The sequence below is a fragment of the Pristiophorus japonicus genome, chromosome 6, assembly GCF_044704955.1.
Source record: "Pristiophorus japonicus isolate sPriJap1 chromosome 6, sPriJap1.hap1, whole genome shotgun sequence".
Classification (NCBI taxonomy): domain Eukaryota; kingdom Metazoa; phylum Chordata; class Chondrichthyes; family Pristiophoridae; genus Pristiophorus; species Pristiophorus japonicus.
In genome coordinates, this window is record NC_091982.1 from 259,777,297 (window position 1) to 259,798,259 (window position 20,963).

Here is a 20,963-nt window from a genome sequence, read left to right on the forward strand (position 1 = left end):
ACACATACATGCAACACACATGCAGCACACACACACACAACACACACACACACACAAACACACACACACAACGCACACACATGCATCATACACACAAACGTGCATGCACACATGCGCACGCACGGACACACACATGCAACATACACACACACATGCAATAGGCACACACACACATGCTGCAACCATAAACAGCATCCTTGTTGGTTGCTAGTCCAAGTACTGTCAGTGTTGTTCCTTGGTCAGCCAGAGATGGTGCAAGGAAGAAAAGCCTCGTTATACATGCCCCATCCAGCCAATCGCTTCCCAGCTTAACCCAGCTGAAGCTGTTGAAGGTCGCTCCTTCTGGAGGAAGCTCAAGCGCAAATATCCATTAAGGTGAAGATTCTATTTTCAGTGTGTGTGTTGTGTGTGTTGCATGTGTGTGTTCCATGTATGTGTGTGTGGGTGTGTGTGCGTGCTGTGTGCGCATGCATGTGTGTGTGCGTGTTGCGTGGGTGTGTGAGCGTGTTGAGCATGTTGTACGTGTGTGTGTGTGTGTGTTTGTGTGTGTTGCATGCATGTGTGTGTTGTGTGCAACGAGATCTGGGTGTCATCGTTCATCAGTCACTGAAAGTGGGCATGCAGGCACAGCAGGCGGTGAAGAAGGCAAATGGTATGTTGGCCTTCATAGCTAGGGGATTTGAGTATAGGAGCAGGGGGGTCTTACTGCAGTTGTACAGGGTCTCAGTGAGGCCCCACCTGGAATATTGTGTACTGTTTTGGGCTCCTGATCTGAGGAAGGACATTCTTGCTATTGAGGGAGTGAAGCGAAGGTTCACCAGACTGATTCCAGGGATTGCTGGACTGACATTTGAGGAGAGACTGGAGCAACTGGGCCTTTATTCACTGGAGTTTAGAAGGATGAGAGGGGATCTCAGAGAAATGTATAAGATTCTGACGGGACTGGACAGGTTAGATGCAGGAAGAATGTTCCCAATGTTGGGGAAGTCCAGAACCAGGGGACATAGACTTAGGATAAGGGGTGGGCCATTTAGGACTGAGATGAGGAGAAACTTCTTCACTCAGAGAGTTGTTAACCTGTGAAATTCCCTGCCACAGAGAGTTGTTGATGCCAGTTCATTGGATATATTCAAGAGGGAGTTAGATATGGCCCTTACGGCTTAAGGGATCAAGGGGTATGGAGAGAAAGCAGGAAAGGGGTACTGAGGGAATGATCAGCCATGATCTTATTGAATGGTGGTGCAGGCTCGAAGGGCTGAATGGCCTACTCCTGCACCTATTTTCTATGTTTCTATGTTTCTATCTCCGAGTCATGAATTGTCTTGTAGTCCTAGAAGAAATTCAAGATAACCTTGGTGAGAAGCAACCACAGTCACTGAAGATTAATGATAGCAACTTTGGAAAAATACCACACAATTTTCTTCTGTTACAAATAAATTCTAAAAATGTTTTCAGATAATGTGGGAGAATGGCGAGATATCCATCACTCTGCTTGTTCCCAAATCCGTGCCTCTGACTGCCGAACAGCTAATTGTCTAGAACTTGTTTATTTATTGAGTATTTAACTGCAGTGTCTATGGAGACCTCATTGAGCAGAACAAATATACTGCAGATTTAGAGCACAACACATACCCTGCACCCACTCATGCTGAACCAAAGGTCAGAGAACAGACTGCATCCCTTGAAGTACATAGCTATTACAGCCGTATTCATAAACTGCTATCTTACCATTTACTTACTCCGGTCAGTAAGTTAATTTCCTCACTATTTACCATGGCCAATAACTAACTTTAAATAATGGTTGAGAAGAATCAGGGTATAATTTAATATCCAGTGCAAGTTTTTGGAGGTGTTGCCTTTCCACTGTCGGCTTTCGGATGAGACGTTAAACCGAGGCCCCGTCTGCTCCCTTAGGTGGACGTAAAAGATCCTATTTCGAAAAAGAGCAGGGGAGTTATCCCTGGTGTCCAAGCCAATATTTATCCCTCAATCAACAACACGAAGATAGATTACCTGGTCATTATTATCATTGTTGCTTGTGGGAGCTTGCTGTGTGCAAATTGGCTGCCACGTTGCCTACATTATGAAAGTGATGACACTTCAAAAAAAAAGTACTTCATTGGTTGTAAAGCACTTTGGGACACCCGGTCGTCATGACAGGTGCTATATAAATATAAATGCAAGTCTTTCTTTCTTTCCATCCTTCTTTTTTCTAAAATTGTGAGAGCTGAGATTATTGAGTGAAGTAGCTTGCAAGAGCCCAAAAGGAGGTGAGATAGCAATGTTTGCAGGGTTACCGTTATCTTAAGGTACTTCAACATTACGTTGCTTCAGTTGTTAATTCGGACATCTCCAAACTCTTGCGTGTGGCCCAATTTTAGCCTTCGAACCCTGGCAGTGCAGCTGCCAAAGTCCAGGCAATTCCGTTCAATTTGTGCTTATACTTGGTGCTTGCTGGATTGTCGTGTTTGAATGTCATGGCCTGTGTGTTAGCTTGTGGACTGTTCTTAACTGTTGTTGCCTCATATGTGATTGAATTCTAAATCTGAACACCAAAATCTGTCGGCATCCACAGCTGGAGATATATGAAAATGAATGTGATCTTTGATTTAACGCCTGCAAGAATCCATGGGATGTGTCCAAACAGCCCACAAAGATGAAAAGCTTTACCTTCACATGCTATTCCGACTGCCTCATGGAATGGACTGTGGTGTTTTTCAGTAACTGCTCCCAGCCAATTCTCCCAATAATGTCATTAGCATTCACTATTAACAAATAACACAAAAGAGCAGAACACATTTTAATGTGCTTGAATTATTTTTTAGTTTCACAGGGCTCAATTTTCCCCAGTTATCTGCAACGTTTTTTTGGTGAGCGCTGCTTTTTTTGGCGTAAATTAAAATATCCAAGTTTCCCTGAAGTCTCTGTGCCAGTGTAACTCAGTTAGTTACGATTTTTTTAGGTTAGTATTTTTTTGCGACATGGGGACATAACCGGATGTCTGCGCCAGTTTTTCACATTTAAGCAAGTTTGGCCAACTTACATTTTTCCTAGGATGGCGTAGGTGACCACTCCCAAAAAACTTTCTGGGCACTTAAGAAAAAGCAGCGCACATTAAAAAATTGGCACAGAAAGACGCCATTGTTTTTCGGCAAAGTTTTCGAGGGAAAGAATATGCATCATTAAGCTTAATTATTTTCAAAGTCAAAACATAGAAACATAGAAACATAGAAAATAGGTGCAGGAGTAGGCCATTCAGCCCTTCGAGCCTGCACCACCATTCAATAAGATCATGGCTGATCATTCCCTCAGTACCCCTTTCCTGCTTTCTCTCCATACCCCTTGATCCCTTTAGCCATAAGAGCCCATATCTAACTCCCTCTTGAATATATCCAATGAACTGGCATCAACAACTCTCTGCGGTAGGGAATTCTACAGGTTAACAACTCTCTGAGTAAAGAAGTTTCTCATCATCTCAGTCTTAAATGGCCTACCCCTTATCCTAAGACTGTGTCCCCTGGTTCTGGACTTCCCCAACATCGGGAACAATCTACCCGCATCTAACCTGTCCCGTCTCATCAGAATCTTGTATGTTTCTATGAGATCCCCTCTCATCCTTCTAAACTCCAATGTATAAAGGCCCAGTTGATCCAGTCTCTCCTCAAATGTCAGTCCAGCCATCTCAGGAATCAGTCTGGTGAACCTTCGCTGCACTCCCTCAATAGCAAGAACATCCTTCCTCAAATTAGTCGACCAAAACTGAACACAATATTACAGGTGAGGTCTCACCAAGGCCCTGTACAACTGCAGTAAGACCTCCCTGCTCCTATACTCAAATCCCCTCGCTATGAAGGCCAACATACCATTTGCCTTCTTTACCACCTGCTGTACCTGCATGCCAACCTTCAATGACTGATGTACCATGACACCCAGATCTCGTTGCACCTCCCCTTTTCCTAATCTGCCACCATTCTGATAATATTCTGTCTTCGCGTTTTTGCCCCCAAAGTGGATAACCTCACATTTATCCACATTATACTGCACCTGCCAAGGGAGAAAATGGAAGTCTAATGCAATTCTTTCATTTTTGATTTTTTTCAAAGTACCACGCCACCAGTCTTCTCACCAGGCTTGAGGATCGGAGCATCGGCTGGCAGATTCGTTCCCTCGCCCAGACACAGGGGCTCAGGGCTTGGCTTCAAAAGAAACCCGGGGGGAGGGGGGTCGGGGATGGAAGCCAACCCGAAGGGATGAGAACCCTTAGGCTATACAGCCGTTTCAAAAGAAGCCGAGGGCCATGGATGGGGGAGTGATTCTGACGGCTGACCCTCGCGCCCGGTGAGGAGACTTTCTGTTGTGGGGTGGTACTTTGAAAAAAAATTAAAATGAAAGAATTGCTTTCGACTTTGTTTCTTTATTGAATGCCTAGCTTCCCATTCTAAGCAAGCCTATCGCGCATGCGCAGACCAGGGTGTGGTCCATACTATGACATCGACCTTGGGGAGAGAGGAAAGAAAGTGTGAGTGCTTTGTCCTGCTATTTTGAGCTTCTTCCAAAGCTACAATTAAATTATGGGGGCAATATTGACAATGCCATACCTCGTGAAAGGCTTCTGCATGATGGCGCTGTGGAGAAGAAGATTAACTAGACATCATCACATGAGGAACTTCAGAGCATGTAGGATGATGGGCAGGAGGCCTTACCCATGTCGAGTATGTCGAGACAGGCGTTCATGCCTGCACCTGAGTGATGCAGACCGTGTGAGAAGGCTGCATTTCCTCAAAGAAGTTCTAACCGAGATCTGTGATTTAATAAAAGCAGACCTGCATACTAGAAGCATCAGGAGGACTGTTTTGTCAGTTGAAGTTAAGGTTACTGCTGCACTTTCATTTTATGCATCTGGATCATTCCAGACCACAACTGGGGATGTGTGCGCCATTTCTCAACATGCAATGTCTGCATTCGGCAGGTGACTGCTGCACTATATGCCCAGAGGAATGACTACATAAAGTTCCCCATGACCGCCCAGGCAATGCGTGAAAGGGTTGCGGGCTTCTCCAGGATTGTTGGCTTCCCAAAGGTACAGGGCTGCATTGATTGTATCCACATCGCCTTGCGAGCACCTTTGGAGGATTCCGAGATGTACAGGAACAGAAAAGGCTTCCACTCCGTGAACGTGCAGCTCATCTGTGACGACATGCATCGCATCATGGCAGTTGATGCGAGATACTCTGGGAGCACCAATGATGCATTCATCCTACGCGAGAGCGCTATATCTGCCATGTTTCAGCAGCAGTCAGAAGGGCAGAGCTGGCTGCTGGGAGATAAATGGCGCGGCCTCACCGCCTGGCTCATGACACCCCGACGCGTAACCTGGACAGAAGCTAACCGGGAATACAGCATGTCACACATTGTGATGGGCAGCATAATAGAGAGGACCATTGGTGTCATGTATTCAACCAGCATTGTAACCCATGTATAAACTGACCTAAGTTGTACACCATGAGAACACTGACCACTAGGTAGGAGACACTCCTAACCTGGACCTTCAGGTATAAAAGGGGAAGCTCCACCCACCTTCATCACTTGAGTGCTAAGGAATAAAGGACAGGTCACAGACTGACCTTCTCTCAAGCATGGGCCTCGTGTGCATTTATACTGTGTAGTAAGGACGTATCAATGGCGACAAGAAACTGGGATTTAAACCACGCGAGCATGGCCACTAGCAGAACAGACGAGAGGTACTGTGTTAAGGAATGGTTGGGACAGAGATTCAACATTGTTAAAGCAGCACACAGTTCTCCAGGCAGACAAGGGCAGTCAGGCATGCCCCAACATGTAGTCGAACCCAGAGGGGGAGTTCGACAGAGACAATGGCAAGCTGAACAGCGATTCATGCCATTGCAAGGGACAATGCGGCCAGTAATGGGGCCATCAACACCTGTTAATGGTGCACTCAAGGACAATAACAGGGGCAGTCAGGGACGATCGACTGGCAAGGGACCTTTTGTTTCAAACCGCAACTCATGCTGGAGGTGTGGAGGCATACATTCAGCTGGAGTTTGCAGAGATGAGCAAAATACCTGCAGAAATTGCAGAAATGGATATTGGGGGAAATTGCTGGAAGCTGAAGTTCAGCGAGTTCATGTGGAGCACGTATACAGTTCATACACCAGGACGCCACCGATAATGATGAAAGTGCTCCGCAATGGCATTCCAGTATCAATGGAGTTAGACACGGGTGCCAGCCAGTCCCTGATGGGTATCAAACAGTTCGAAAAGTTGTGGGCATCCAAGGCCAGGAGGCCAAAATTATCGCCGATTGACGCACAGCTACGGACTTACACAAAGCAGATCATTCCGGTGCTAGGCAACACCACGGTAGTCGTGACCCACAAAGATTCGGAGAACAGGTTGCCACTCTGGATTGTCCCAGGGGACAGTCCCGCACTACAGGGGAGGAGTTGGCTTGCTGTCATGAACTGGAAATGGGGCGATGTCAATGCAATTTCCTCTGTGGAGCGAGTATCATGTTCACAGGTCCTGGACAAATTTGACTCATTATTTCAACCCGGCATCGGCACTTTCATGGGGGCCAAGGTAATGATTCACATAAACCCGGACGCCAGACCAGTACACCACAAGGCCAGAGCGGTGCCGTACGTGATGTGGGAAAAGATAGAAGGCGAATTGGACCGCCTGTTGAGGGAAGGCATCATCTCGCCAGCGAGCCCGATTGTGCCGGTGCTCAAGGCGGATGGGTCGGTCAGGATATGTGGCGATTACAAGGCCACCATCAATCGGGTGTCACTCCAAGACCAGTACCCGCTACCGAGAGCGGAGGACCTCTTTGCGACGCTATCCGGTGGCAAACTTTTTTCAAAATTGGACCTGACCTCAGCTTACATGACCCAGGAACTGGCGAGTGAGTCGAAGAAGCTGACCACCATCACGACACACAAGCGGTTGTTTGAGTACAACAGATGTCCGTTCGGGATTCGCTCGGCCGCCGCGATCTTCCAACGAAATATGGAAAGCCTCCTCAAGTCAATTCCAGGGACGGTGGTTTTTCAGGACGACATCCTCATTACGGGTTACGATACTGAAGAACACCTCCACAACCTGGAGGAGGTGCTACGCAGACTGGACCGGGTAGGTCTGCAACTGCAAAAGGTGAAGTGCGTCTTCCTAGCTCCAGAGGTAGAATTCCTGGGGATGAGGGTAGCAGCAGACGGGATCAGCCCTACTGCATCCAAGACGGAAGTGATCCAGAGAGCACCCAAACCCCGTAACACGACGGAGCTGTGTTCGTTCCTGGGGCTCCTGAACTATTTTGGTAACTTTCTTCCCAAATTGAGCATGCTGCTAGAGCCGCTACACGTGCTCCTACGCAAAGGTCGCGAATGGGTCTGGGGGGACAGCCAGGAAAGGGCTTTTAATAGAGCACGCAATTTGTTATGTTCCAACAATCTGTTAACGCTATATGACCCATGTAAGAAACTTGTGTTAACGTGCGATGCGTCGTCCTATAGTGTCGGGTGTGTGTTGCAGCATGTCAATGCCAAGGGTCAGTTACAGCTGGTAGCTTATGCCTCCAGGAGTCTGTCCCAGGCAGAAAGGGGTTATGGGATGGTAGAAAAGGAGGCGCTCGCATGTGTATATGCGGTAAAGAAAATACACCAGTACCTGTTTGGCAGGAAATTTGAGCTGGAGACAGATCACAAACCCCTAACGTCCCTTTTGGCCGACAACAAGGCCATAAATGCAAACGCATCGGCCCGCATACAGAGGTGGGCACTCACGTTAGCTGTCTATGACTACACAATTCGGCACAGACCGGGCACCGAAAACTGCGCTGATGCACTCAGCAGGCTCCCACTAGCCACCACTGAGGGGGCTACCGAGCATGGTGCTGAGATGGTCATGGCTGTTGAAGCTTTCGGAAGCGAAGGCTCACCCGTGACAGCCCGTCAGATTAAAGTCTGAACAAATAGAGACCCGCTATTGTCTCTAGTCAAGAAATGTATCCTGAATGGGGACTGGGCAGCCACGTACAGGGCATGTCCTGAGAAATTTAAACCATTTCACAGGCGCAAGATGAACTCTTGATTCAGGCCGATTGCCTACTGTGGGGAAACTGCGTAGTCATGCCCCAGATGGGCAGAGAGGTGTTCATCAGAGAACTCCACAATGGGCACCCGGGCATTGTCACGATGAAGGCAATTGCCAGGTCACACGTTTGGTGGCCAGGGATAGACGCAGATCTGGAACTTTGTGTTCGCAGGTGCAACACGTGTGCCCAGCTGGGCCATGCGCCCAGGGAAGCCCCCCTTAGCCCCTGGCCATGGCCCGCCAAGCCTTGGTCACGCATCCATGTGGACTACGCAGGTCCTTTCATGGGAAAATGTTTTTGGTTGTAGTAGACGCCTACTCCAAATGGATCGAGTGTGATATTTTAAATTCAAGCACATCCTCTGCCACGGTAGAAAGTCTACGGGCAATGTTCGCCGCCCACGGTCTACCGGACATCTTGGTCAGCAACAATGGCCCGTGCTTCACAAGCACTGAATTCCAGGACTTCATGGCAGGCAATGGAATTAACCATGTCAGAACGGCACTATTCAAGCCGGCCTCAAATGGCCAGGCAGAACGAGCAGTGCAGATAATCAAACAGGGGATGCTCAGATTCCAAGGGGGTTCCCTACAAACCCGCTTATCACGCCTCCTGTTGGCCTATAGATCCCGACCACACTCGCTCACAGGGGTTCCACCCGCAGAGCTACTAATAAAAAGGATGCTCAAAACCCGATTATCCCTTATACACCCCACCATGAAAGAAATTGTCGAGAGCAGGCGCCAGCCACAATATCACTACCATGACAGGAATGCGAGGGCGCGATGTATTGATGTAAATTATCCTGTTTTTGTCCTCAACTATGCTGCAGGGCCCAAATGGCTCGCAGGCACTGTGGTTACCAAAGAGGGAAATAGGATTCTGGTCGTTAAACTTACCAATGGACAAATCTGCCGCAAACATGTGGATCAAACAAAAAGGAGGTTCAGCAACCCCATAGAAGAAGCAGAGGAAGAACACGATATAGAGTTCACTCCACCACAGGTGACCGAACACCGGAACCAAAGGGAGGAGAGCCCAGTCACTGTGGGCAGTCCGGACAGGCCTGAGGCACTGCAAACAGCAGACACTCAGGCCAGCGCCCAACAACCGGAGCCTCAACTCAGGCGCTCTGCAAGGGAGCGTAAACCACCAGAGAGACTCAACCTGTGATCCCAATAAGACTTTGAGGGGGGAGGTGATGTCATGTATTCAACCAGCATTGTAACCCATGTATAAACTGACCTAAGTTGTACACCGTGAGAACACTGACCACTAGGTAGGAAACACTCCTAACCTGGACCTTCAGGTATAAAAGGGGAAGCTCCACCCATCTTCATCACTTGAGTGCTAAGGAATAAAGGACAGGTCACAGACTGACCTTCTCTCAAGCATGGGCCTCATGTGCATTTATACTGTGTTGTAAGGACGTATCAATTGGCATCTTGAAACAACGTTTCCGATGCCTGGACCATTCCAGAGGCTACTTGCAATACTCCCCTGAGATTGTCGGTCAGTTCACTGTTGTGTGCTGCATGCTGCATAACTTAGCCATCATGAGGCAGCAGCAGCTGGTAGTAGAAGACCCACCTGAGGTGAAAGTCGCTGATGATGAAGAGGAAGATGCAGATGAGGAGGAGGATGAGGAAGCCATGCAATTAACTGAACCCGGAGCACCAAGGGCGGAGGAGGGAAGGCTGTCGTGCCCCTTTAACGATTGCTCGAGCCTTGCGCCAGCAGCTCATCCGTGAACGCTTTGCTGTCTGAAGGCTCAGCGGCAACTATTCCACATGGACCATGTTTACTGTTTGGGCCTGTTCCGTAATGTTGTGTTGTGTTCATGGAACAAATGATGGAAATGATTCTTCTTTAGTTCAAAAAGTTGTGTTAATAACGGAACAAATAATGTAAACGATTCAGTTATAATTTAAAATGTATTTTATTCAAAACTTTAACATTTGTTTGTACTTAACTTTAATAAAAATATTCTTACATCAAACTTTAAAGTTTTCAGTTAAGATCATGTACAAACTTTAAGATCACTTAGAATCATTAAGATCACTTATAAATTCTTAAACTTGTAAATTTACATCACTTATAAAACATTTTTAATTTGAGAACAGTTACAATAGTAACAATAATAATAACAACAGCAGCAGCAAAGAAATGCTGCACCCATCTCTCCTCTACCTTATTCTAAGACCACCTCTGTGTGCTTTGTCTTGGTGACTTCACCCCTGCCCGTAGGCGGTGGCACAACACTTCTTGGGTTGGTATCAAGCTTATTCTTTCGAGCATCTCAGGTAATGCGCACTTCTTTATGGGGGGCGTGGGCAGGCGGTAATGTGGAAGGCCTGGCTTGGGCCTCTTCAGAGGCTGGTCTGGGGATTGGAGTGAGTGTGGCAGTTCATTCCATCAATGACCGTGGGGTCTGGACGTGTTCTCTTATTGCAGCAGCTATCTCTGACCTTCCCTCCCTCATGTGTCCCGACAGCACCTCAACTACCTGCAACATTCCTTCCCTCATGTTCACCGACAGTGTATCAGCTACCTGCGACATTCCCTCCCTTATGTGCACCAACATTGTTCCCATTTCTCGTGAGAGTGTTGTTACTTCTCCCGACAGTCGCAATACCTCATCACCCACCCCACCGATGGTGTCCAGGAGTGATCGCGTGAGGTCAATGCTCTCCGCACTCATTGCCATCATCTGAACCACATCTGTTAGATCCTGTACCTCAGGAGAGCGCTGTTAAGCTCTCCTACCCCTCCTCACCCTGGGTGTGGCTCGCTGTATCCCACTGGGACCCGCAGCCTCGGACAGTGTGAAACCACGGAATGTCGCAACACTCGCACCACTCAGGAAAGGGGCTGGCACCTCAATGGGAGGCACCAGCACCTCCTCCAAAGTGAGTGCAACAGTGGGGTCTGCATCCTCCCCTTCCCCCTCCCCCCATGCTCTTGGTCTGGAGGGTGGGATTGGAAGATGTTCTCCTCTTCAGGCTCGTCCGCGTCTGAATCTTCTTCTGCATCATCTTCAGCCTCGTCAGGGTTGGCCTCAAGTTCTGCAAAATATAACAGAACAGACAAATGGTTAGCAGCAGTGGAGGGGGCAGGGTGGCTGGCATGAGTAAGCTCACCCAGTGCAGGCAGCAGGCTCATTTGAAGGACCACGATGAATGATAGCACGCTGCATCAACCGAAGCCTAGCTGACTGAGACATCCCCATGAACCGAAGCATGGATAGCCAGACCCAGAATGTGGAATTTACAAGACTAACCCTCTCCCTCGAGCGTGGGCCCAGCTTGTGCAGTGGTGGTTGCTTTTCTCCAGGCAGGACCCATCAAAGCAGCGACCCTCTCTTGCAAGGGTGTCAGTGGGTGCAGATTTGCCGGGCCTCCTCCTGTTCAAGTTCCAAGTTCTCTCTCTCTTGTTGTGTGTCACCTTCCTCTGCAAATATAACTTTTTAGAGAGGGTGTCTTTCTGCTGGGTGGGACATACAGATGGTCACATTTACAATTGCAATTCCAGTGAATAAATGAAAATATTACTTACACTAACTACTTGACCAAGGTCCTGCCACATCTTTTTGCACTGGCTTCCGGACCTCGGGGTGGTCACCATTGCACAGTAATCTTCTGCAAGTTGGTTCCAACGTTTCTTCATTTCTTTTGGTGAAACTTTTATGTGACCTCTGCTGGTGCCCAGCTCGTGCCATCTGACCTCAATTACAGTAACCAGTGCCTCCGCTTCATCCTGCGAGAAATTCTTGGTCCTTGAACCGCGTTGCATATTGCAGCTCTGATTTTTTCCACTGAATTAAAGTTCTCACACAGTTCTCACACACAACTGCCTTTTAAAAAATGGCCGAATGCAGACCGGAAGCTGTACTGGGCATGTGGGCCCAAAGCAGTTACGTAAAAAAAAAACGCCATTGTTTTTTCCGCGCATGCGCAGAAAGGGGAGCATGCTTTTGTCGGCACAGACATTAGGCTCCACCTCCCCGAAGCTAATGGACAGGCTGTGGTGCCAATTTAAAAAATTGGAACGCGGAAACTTTCATGTTATTTTGTTGTCGCAGTTGGGGGCCAAAAAAAAAACGGGTGTAACTCTTGAAATACGCCAAAAATCGGCATTGGGGAAAATTAAGCCCCCCATAGACTTAGAAATATTTATAAATACTGAATAGTTGCAAATTAGGAGCATAAAAGATAATGAGCTGTAACTTGATCAGCTTTTCTGCCGCGTTTTTCGGCGGTATTCCTATATTTCGGTGGAAAACCACCCGGTGGGAGTTTCATCAAAGTGTTCCGCCGGTGGTTTGGACATTCCGCTGGGGTGGACCATCGGCGTGCAACACTGAAAAGACCACTCCCGCCCGAGTTTGGTGGTAGCGGTGATCCATAGTTGAGGGGAGAAAAACGCCAAGGAGAAACCAGCCAGAGTAGCCCTTCGATCGGTTGCCAAAAAAGGTAAGTGAAAGTTTAAAAAAAATTCCTTTGCAGTGATTCACTGGAAAAGAGTCCTGTGAATGTTCTCCGATTTTTTTTGAAAAATATTTTTTGTGTTTACCCCACTCCCTAAGCCCAACTCGCAGCCTCGAACTAAATTGGACTAAATATGACTTACTTTGACCAGGATCGCGTTTTCCGCCGAGAATCCATGTGGAACATCGATTTTTCCCGCCGGGCAGATTTTTTTCCATTCTTTTGGTTAATTTTCCATCGATCTTAATTGAATAATCATCGCGGCTTTTTGTGTGGTAATCCGGTGGTGGCAGTTTTTGATCAAAATCCAGCCCCATGAAACTCGAAAAGGTAATTTGGCTCATCATTCTCAACTACATACAATCTGCACTGCCATAGACTCTCAATCTCCTGTAGGGGGTGTTACTATCAGGAAGAGAAAGTGCAATGAAATGTTATAAGCTGCATTATTTAGCCATGATTGGTTCCACTCCACGGGTAATATTCATATAGGTTGATGTCCCAGAAGTGCAGTATTTCACAGAGAATTTATTCATCTATATCAGCGTGTGTACATAACCTACAGTCCTGTCATTGGCCAGCTTCTGAATTGCTCTCTGAAGAGATTGAAAGGTTAACATAGCATTAATTACTATTGATGGGAGTCTGGCTTATATTACCCCAATACAGATCTCCTCTTTTGAATGTTACAATTACTTGCACTATCATCCAGTTCTTAAGCACAACCCTTCCGTTGATGGGAGCTCCTAGAATTGTTTACCATTAATCATTTCCCTTTAGATTCTGTGTTGTATCTCATATGCTCCAGATGCCCAAAGCGATTACATTGGAGTTTCTTCATAAAGTATACTCTATAAAGAATTGGCCTTGATTTTCTTCGTGGATCAGGCTGAACAAGGGTATTATTGGGTTGGTGGGGAGTAGCGGGACGGAGTTGTGAAAATTGGGATAAGACCCAGTTACGCTGGGTCTCCGCCCTGGTTCAGGATGTTGGGGCTTCCTGTGGACGCAGGGGTGGGAGGGAGGGGTGTGAGTTCTTGCACCCACCCCCTTGCAGTCTGATATCAGGAATGGAGGAGGCAGGACTGGCACAATGATCTCGCCTGCTGAATTCTCACCAGTCCCAACTCCAGTGCTCCCAATATACTACACACCTACTTAGAGGCACATGAGGATGGGTTTCCACAGTGGGTCTGCTGTAACTTCAGTGGAAAAGATGTGAAAATGCCGGGAAAATGCCGTACGCACCATTATTCTGTGGTTTCCACAGCTCCTCTTCTGAAGTTATGGTGGACGACCGGGTGAACCCTTGGAAAAATTCACCCCTATAGCAATGTTTCCTCTAAGCCGCATGGTTGCACAGTAATGGAAAAGGTCCCATGCAGGCCGCTCACGGCTTCTCCATTGTAAATACCTCACATGTGCTTAAATTTAAAGGGACAGCGCACTAAAAGAAACGGGCCGTGCGGAACAAAATGCAGCTTACGAGGAAAATGGGGCTGAATTTTGCTCAGCACGGGGCACCCGTTTTTCGGCGCCCAGCGATTTTTATGGCACAGAAGTTTAGTTTAGTGATTCCCCAATTATGGGGTGCCGGCATCGACTACCAGCGGCAGAATGTTTGGCGCCATACATTCTGGCACTGGTGAATGTTAAAAAGTACAGTACGCGCCATTTTGGGACATAAGGCCAAGTTTCCTGATTAGCGATATTTTCAGCGTACAGACATTAGAAACACGGTGGGAAAAACCCTTACCTGCAGTTAAAGAAATCCGCGCTGGCCCGCTCCTATCCCTGGCCAAATGGACTCCCTACCGATTTTAGAGAAACTTTATGGAACCTTATATATATATATAACTTCAAAAATAAAAGAAATAAAAGAAACCTACCATTGCTGCTGCTCCCTCGATGATAGAAGTGTAAGCATTCAAATAATAAATAATTCTACATGACCTTTTCCTTCGACGCCCTAAGTGGCCCGAAATTTTCTAAGAGGTTCCTGAAGTCCTGGTAATCCTTAAAAATCAAAACTGCAGGCACAATCATCAGATAAATAATCTTCTTCAACTGAAAAACATCAAGGGCAGTCTTCTCACAACCCTCCATGCAGCCGACTCGACCCTGGCCGAATGTCCTCCGTGCATGCATGTGCAGTTTTTTTCATTTTTTTTCTGTGCACATGCAACAATGTGTTGGTTGGTTTTAAAATTATTTTTTTTTTACACGCACACACTCTAACTTCACCGCCCGAGATCGACTCGGGTATCGCCGGCGTGACAGGATGCATTGTTTTGCAGAAAACTTGAGATTTTTTTTCACAACGAAACCTATGTGCAGATCAGTGTACGCCTTTATTTTTCCTTAGGGAAAATTGGGGCCATTGTCCCATCGTACTTTAAACAAGGCGGGAGGGTGGGGGGGTATCACCTACAGGATTGTTTAAGGCCAGTTTCCTTACAGCAGCTGGTTGCAAACTTGTAGCAAAGTGGCTTTCCAATGTCACGTTTTCCGGAAACCCCCTCCCCAATCATGCCAATACTGTTGTGAGAACCCGCCACTATATGCTAACTGCCTGATCCCGAGAATGCCGACAGTGTCAGGATACAAGTCTCTGGCACATCAGAAGATCCGCTCCACCATTGTTTCAGTTGTGGAGCAAGATCATGGGGATTGGGGGCCATCGCAATTAATCGGTTTGAATTTGTTATATAGAGCAGGACTTTTTGTCTTCATGAGCCACTTAAATACAAACCATGGAGCTTTTAAGCCAAATCATAGCTCCCATTAATTTGCGTACATCTCTAAACCGCGGATACTAATAGATCTTAGTCTTGCGATTTAGGAGTGATCCACCAATCACACAACAGCCCTTTCTAAATCTTCAGACCCACAACATTCAAACAGGTCAAACCAGCGAGTAAGAAATAGAAATCAAAGTGTAGCAAATAGAACTGAGCCAGAGTTCAGGGCTGCCTTAGTTTGGACATGTTGGATATAGATTAAAATACCATCAAATTGTACAAACTGCCTCAAGAGTCTAATGACCTTCAAAATGGTTCCCTCAAATGCCAGAGCCATATAACTGAAAAGGCTAATCTCAATGTACACCTCCCCTTTCTTTCCTGGTGGTAGGATAATGTTCTCTGTTATAATTATTGCAACAATTGTTTGTGATATATAGTCACCAAGGGGGTATTAACCTACTGGGGGAGGAAAGCATCCAAGCTTTAAAACTGTGGATCTGGAAAAGCCCCACAATGGACACACAAGCAAATCATTTGGTCCTATTCCATTTTAAATGAATACTTTTAAACCCAACTAGACAAGTTTACAAATGGGACCTTTGTGCAGTGCAAAGATTTGAAACGTGCTGCAGTTTTGGAATAGTTATGCGCAAAACACTCTCCTCTCCCAACAAACAAGGAAACACGTCTCTCCCATTGTGAAACCTCCCAATATCTCCTGCACTGTTTTGGTTAAAAAAAAATCTTCAACACCCGAAAATGTAAATCTAGTTGAGTGCATTGATCCCAGACTCAGTGAGATTGGATACCATTCCATTCCAGGTATTGTTAGAAAAGGGGAGAAACCAAAAGTGCTCGCTCATTTCCTTTTAATCACGTAAAGGTAAGCTTGGATAGCTCAATGTTCCTGCATCGCTCCAAATCACGTTTTGTTAAATCGATTGTACTGTCTGCTTACTGAGTTTGTTTTTCACAAACTAACATATTCCGATGCTTTGATCCTTCCTCGTATTGTTTTAAATCCTTCTTTCTCGATCTATCTATCTGGCTTTGTTTGCTCAGAACAAAAATGTCAACAAGATCCTTTGTGCCATAGTCGAGTGTGTCCAATCACTCATGTCACACTTGATTTATATATAGAGGGCACAGGGGAATGTCAATGCGCACAGGGGTTTAGGGTGGCAGACTTGGGGCCTTTTGCCTAGTTTGACAGACTGACAGAGTGCACAGTCCACATAGCTGCTGACAGGCTTCCTTAAAAGATGCAGGCAGCCGTAACTATGTGTTCTCCCAGCCTCGTGTCAATATGGGAATCGCAAGTGGGAAATCCTGGAAGGAAAGCATTGAAGATGTGACCCACCCTTGCTCTTTACCAGTAGTTCCACAGTTAGCCTTCACATTTAATCTTATTCGTCCCTCTTGACAACTGTGGCAGCCTCTGATTGTCAGTGAAATAAATTCCATTTGTCTGGTCAAGGGGCACGGAGCAGCAGTGATGACAGGCCAGAAGAAGTTCGCAATACTTTTATGTGGGAGCCGGTTGGATCACTGTGGAATGCTGTTTTGAATTATCCCAATGTGCTTTGGGGCAGCAAACTAGAAAACGTGAGCCAAAAGCAAAATACTGCGAATGCTGAAAATCTGAAATCATCGGCTTGAAACTTTGGGCTGGATTTTGCCGGCACTCAGAGGGCGGGTTCGGAGGCTGTCAAAATCTAAATGATCGCTCTGAACCCGCCTCCGTGCAAGTTTCCCAAGTGCCGGCTCTGCCTGTGCTTTGCAGACCTGGCACTAAGTGGCAAGTGAGCCCAACTGAAATAGTTAACAGGCGTCTTTAAAGATAGTTGAACAGTATTTTACCACCTAGTAACCATTTTTCCAACTTTTCACGAGGTTCCTATCGCTCGGGGTTCACATCAGTTAAGTAGGTCGGGTTTTCAACAACTCTCCATTGCTTCAAATAGGTAACGGCTGCAAAAGTCGTATAAAAGCTGCCATTTTCACAGCAGTTCACTTTCCAATTTTAGAAGCCGGAGCCTTCAGGATTTGGAATACACTTCTCAGCTTTATGCAGGTTGGAAGCGTTTGGAGTAAACTCTCTATCCACTGTCACTTCCTTGGATCAACGTCTCTCACCATTGACAGATCGCTTCTGTCATCGCTGCTTCACCTGCCATCGATTCCAGCAGCAACGTACCCTTGAAAAAATCTTACCTTGGTCCTCAGAATCCCACACCATCAGCCCAACACTAGCCTCACCAGGCACACCAGCAACAGCAACAACAACAACAATCTTCTCCGCAATCACCTAATGCTGGGAAGGACACAGGGCCTTAGCAACTGACCACATTGCTGCCCGGAAGGCCAGGAATAGCCTCACCATGGCCTGATTTACTTCACCTGACACTATGTACCTTGGGTGACATATGATGTGGCAGGTTGGCACCACCCCAAACCAGCACCATAAAGCATGCCACAGTGCCCAAACCATTCCTTTTACACTCATCACCATTGCAGGGGGTACTGTTATAGAAACATAGAAAATAGGTGCAGGAGTAGGCCATTCGGCCCTTCTAGCCTGCACCGCCATTCAATGAGTTCATGGCTGAACATTCAACTTCAGTACCCCATTCCTGCTTTCTCGCCATACCCCTTGATCCCCCTAGTTGTAAGGACCTCATCTAACTCCTTTTTGAATATATTTAGTGAATTGGCCTCAACAACTTTCTGTGGTAGAGAATTCCACAGGTTCACCACTCTCTGGGTGAAGAAGTTCCTCCGCATCTCGGTCCTAAATGGCTTACCCCTTATCCTTAGACTGTGACCTCTGGTTCTGGACTTCCCCAACATTGGGAACATTCTTCCTGCATCTAACCTGTCTAACCCCGTCAGAATTTTATATGTTTCTATGAGGTCCCCTCTCATTCTTCTGAACTCCAGTGAATACAAGCCCAGTTGATCCAGTCTTTCTTGATATGTCAGTCCCGCCATCCCGGGAATCAGTCTGGTGAACCTTCGCTGCACTCCCTCAATAGCAAGAATGTCCTTCCTCAGGTTAGGAGACCAAAACTGTACACAATACTCCAGGTGTGGCCTCACCAATGCCCTGTACAACTGTAGCAACACCTCCCTGCCCCTGTACTCAAATCCCCTTGCTATGAAGGCCAACATGCCATTTGCTTTCTTAACCGCCTGCTGCACCTGCATGCCAACCTTCAATGACTGATGTACCATGACACCCAGGTCTCTTTGCACCTCCCCTTTCCCTAATCTGTCACCATTCAGATAATAGTCTGTCTCTCTGTTTTTACCACCAAAGTGGATAACCTCACATTTATCCACATTATACTTCATCTGCCATGCATTTGCCCACTCACCTAACCTATCCAAGTCGCTCTGCAGCCTCACAGCATCCTCCTTGCAGCTCACACTGCCACCCAACTTAGTGTTATGGTCTTACCATTCAGTACAACTCACAATGCCACTTCCAAAGGAGCACACAAATCTATCCAAGAATGCAAAGTGTTGAAAATAAGAATTTCAATGTTTGACAACACATTAACAGAATCTTTACATGAACATTGGCTAAAAGACCCAAGTGCCTAGCCTTGTGTGTTGTTAGTTGGTATGATTGCACAAGGATGAGGGTCAGTGTGAGGGGTTGTCTAGTGGATGGGGATGGGATCATGTAAATAGAGCGAGAGGGATGGTTGAAGGTGCAAGGTAAGTTCATGTGAGTAAGGATGTGCAGAAGTAGGGTAGGGAAGGCAGAGTGATGGGGATGTGATGAGTGACACAGCAGGATGAGGTTGAGTGTGGCTTTGCAGAAACTGAGATCATTGCAAGGTTTGCGTCACTGCAGCCAGGTCCTCCTGACGACGTCCCTACTTGTGCCCCCCTGTGCAATGTGCAACCAGGCTACATTGGTGTCCTGGGGAAGTCTCGTCTGCCCATTAGAAGGGAAGAGAACATCCCTGCATAAGCATCTGGAGGGAGTCATGGGAGAGCCTGGGTGCAGCCGTACAAAGCTGGTCAGTATTTGCAGCACCTCAGTGCTGTAGAATACTGAAAGCACAACTGTCAAAATCAATGTGGGCATAGTCCCTTTAAGGAAACCATCTGAGGACATGTCATCAAGTGATGTAATCGGACCAGCCTCCTTTTAATTGAATCTTGCAGGACGGGCTTAACAAACCCAATCGGGGGAAAGTTGTTGGGGAAACCGGCATGGAGCCAGGAGCGGGTTTGGAATCCATACTGGATGTCGTCTGACTCGCTCCCGACCCAGTCGGAAAAATTGAGCCCATTAACTCTGTTTCTCTGTCCACAGATGCTGCCTGATCTGCTGAGTATTTCCAGCATTTTCTGTCCAGAAAAAAAGTGATCTCTGCAGCACTGAAGAAAGCTTCCAGCCAAGAATAACTTGCCACACATTTACATACAGAAAAACATATGAACATGTGAAACTGACAGGCAGGCAAAGACCGCGTGGCCCATCAAACCTACCCACACTCATGTTGGCTGGAGTACCATGACTAAACAATTCCTCTAAAACACCACCCCCACCTGCAACCCCCACCCCCAACCCCCACCCCTGCCCCTTAGCCATTTAATCTCTGGGGAGAAGTAAAAAAAAAAGGGAAAAAAAACAGGGCCAATAACAACAACAACTTGTATTTATATAGCGCTTTTAACATAGTGAAACATCCCAAGGTGCTTCACAGGAGGGTTATGACATAAAACATTTGACACTGAGCCGCATAAATAGATTAGCGCAAGTGACCAAAAGCTTGGCCAAAGAGGTAGGTTTTAAGGAGCGTCTTGAAGGAGGAAAGAGAGGTACAGAGGTGGAGAGGACTGGGAAGGGAGTTCCAGAGCTTGGGGCTTAGGCAACAGAAGGTGCGGCCACCAATGTTTGAGCGATTATAATCAGGAGTGCTCAAGAGGGCAGAATTCGAGGAGCGCAGACATCTCGGGGGGGGGGGGGGGATTGTGGGGCTGGAGGAGATTACAGAGATAGAGAGGGGTGAGGTCATGGAGGGATTTGAAAATAAGGATGAGAATTTTGAAATTGAGGCGTTGCTTAACCAGAAGCGAATGTAGGTCAGCGAGCACAGGGGTGTTGGGTGAGCGGGATTTGGCGCGAGTTAGGACATGGGCAGCCGGGTTTTGGATCACCTCTAGTTTACATAGAGTAGAATGTGGCAGGCCAGCCAGGAGTGCATTGGAATAGTCAAGTCTAGAGGTAACAAAGGCATGGATGAGGGCTTCAGCAGCAGATATGGAGGTGGAAATAGGCCGTCTTAGTTATGCTGCGGATATGTGGTCGATAGCTCATTTCAGGGTCAAATATGACACCAAGGTTGCGAACAGTCTGGTTCAGCCTCAGACAGAAGTTGGGGAGAGGGATGGAGTCAGTGGCTAGGGAATGGAGTTTGTGGCGGGGACTGAAAACAATGGCTTCGGTCTTCCCAATAGTCAATTGGAGAAAATTTCTGCTCATCCAGAACTGGATGTCGGACAAGCAGTCTGACAATTTAGAGACCGTGCAGGGGTCGAGAGAAGTGGTAGTGAGGTAGAGCTGGATGTCATCAGCGTACATGTGGAAACTGATGCTGT

At 47.0% G+C, this 20,963-nt stretch overlaps 1 protein-coding gene across 1 annotated transcript in view; it reads right to left on the reverse strand.

The window, feature by feature from the left end:
• Positions 1–2,679: 2,679 nt before the first annotated feature.
• Positions 2,680–20,963, reverse strand: part of LOC139266308 (multiple epidermal growth factor-like domains protein 6) — a 496,732-nt gene continuing 478,448 nt past the window's right edge. Inside the window, exon 39 of the mRNA XM_070884129.1 lies at positions 2,680–2,765. Within this exon, the coding sequence (XP_070740230.1) occupies positions 2,680–2,765 (86 nt within the window). The remainder of the gene's footprint in view (positions 2,766–20,963) is intronic.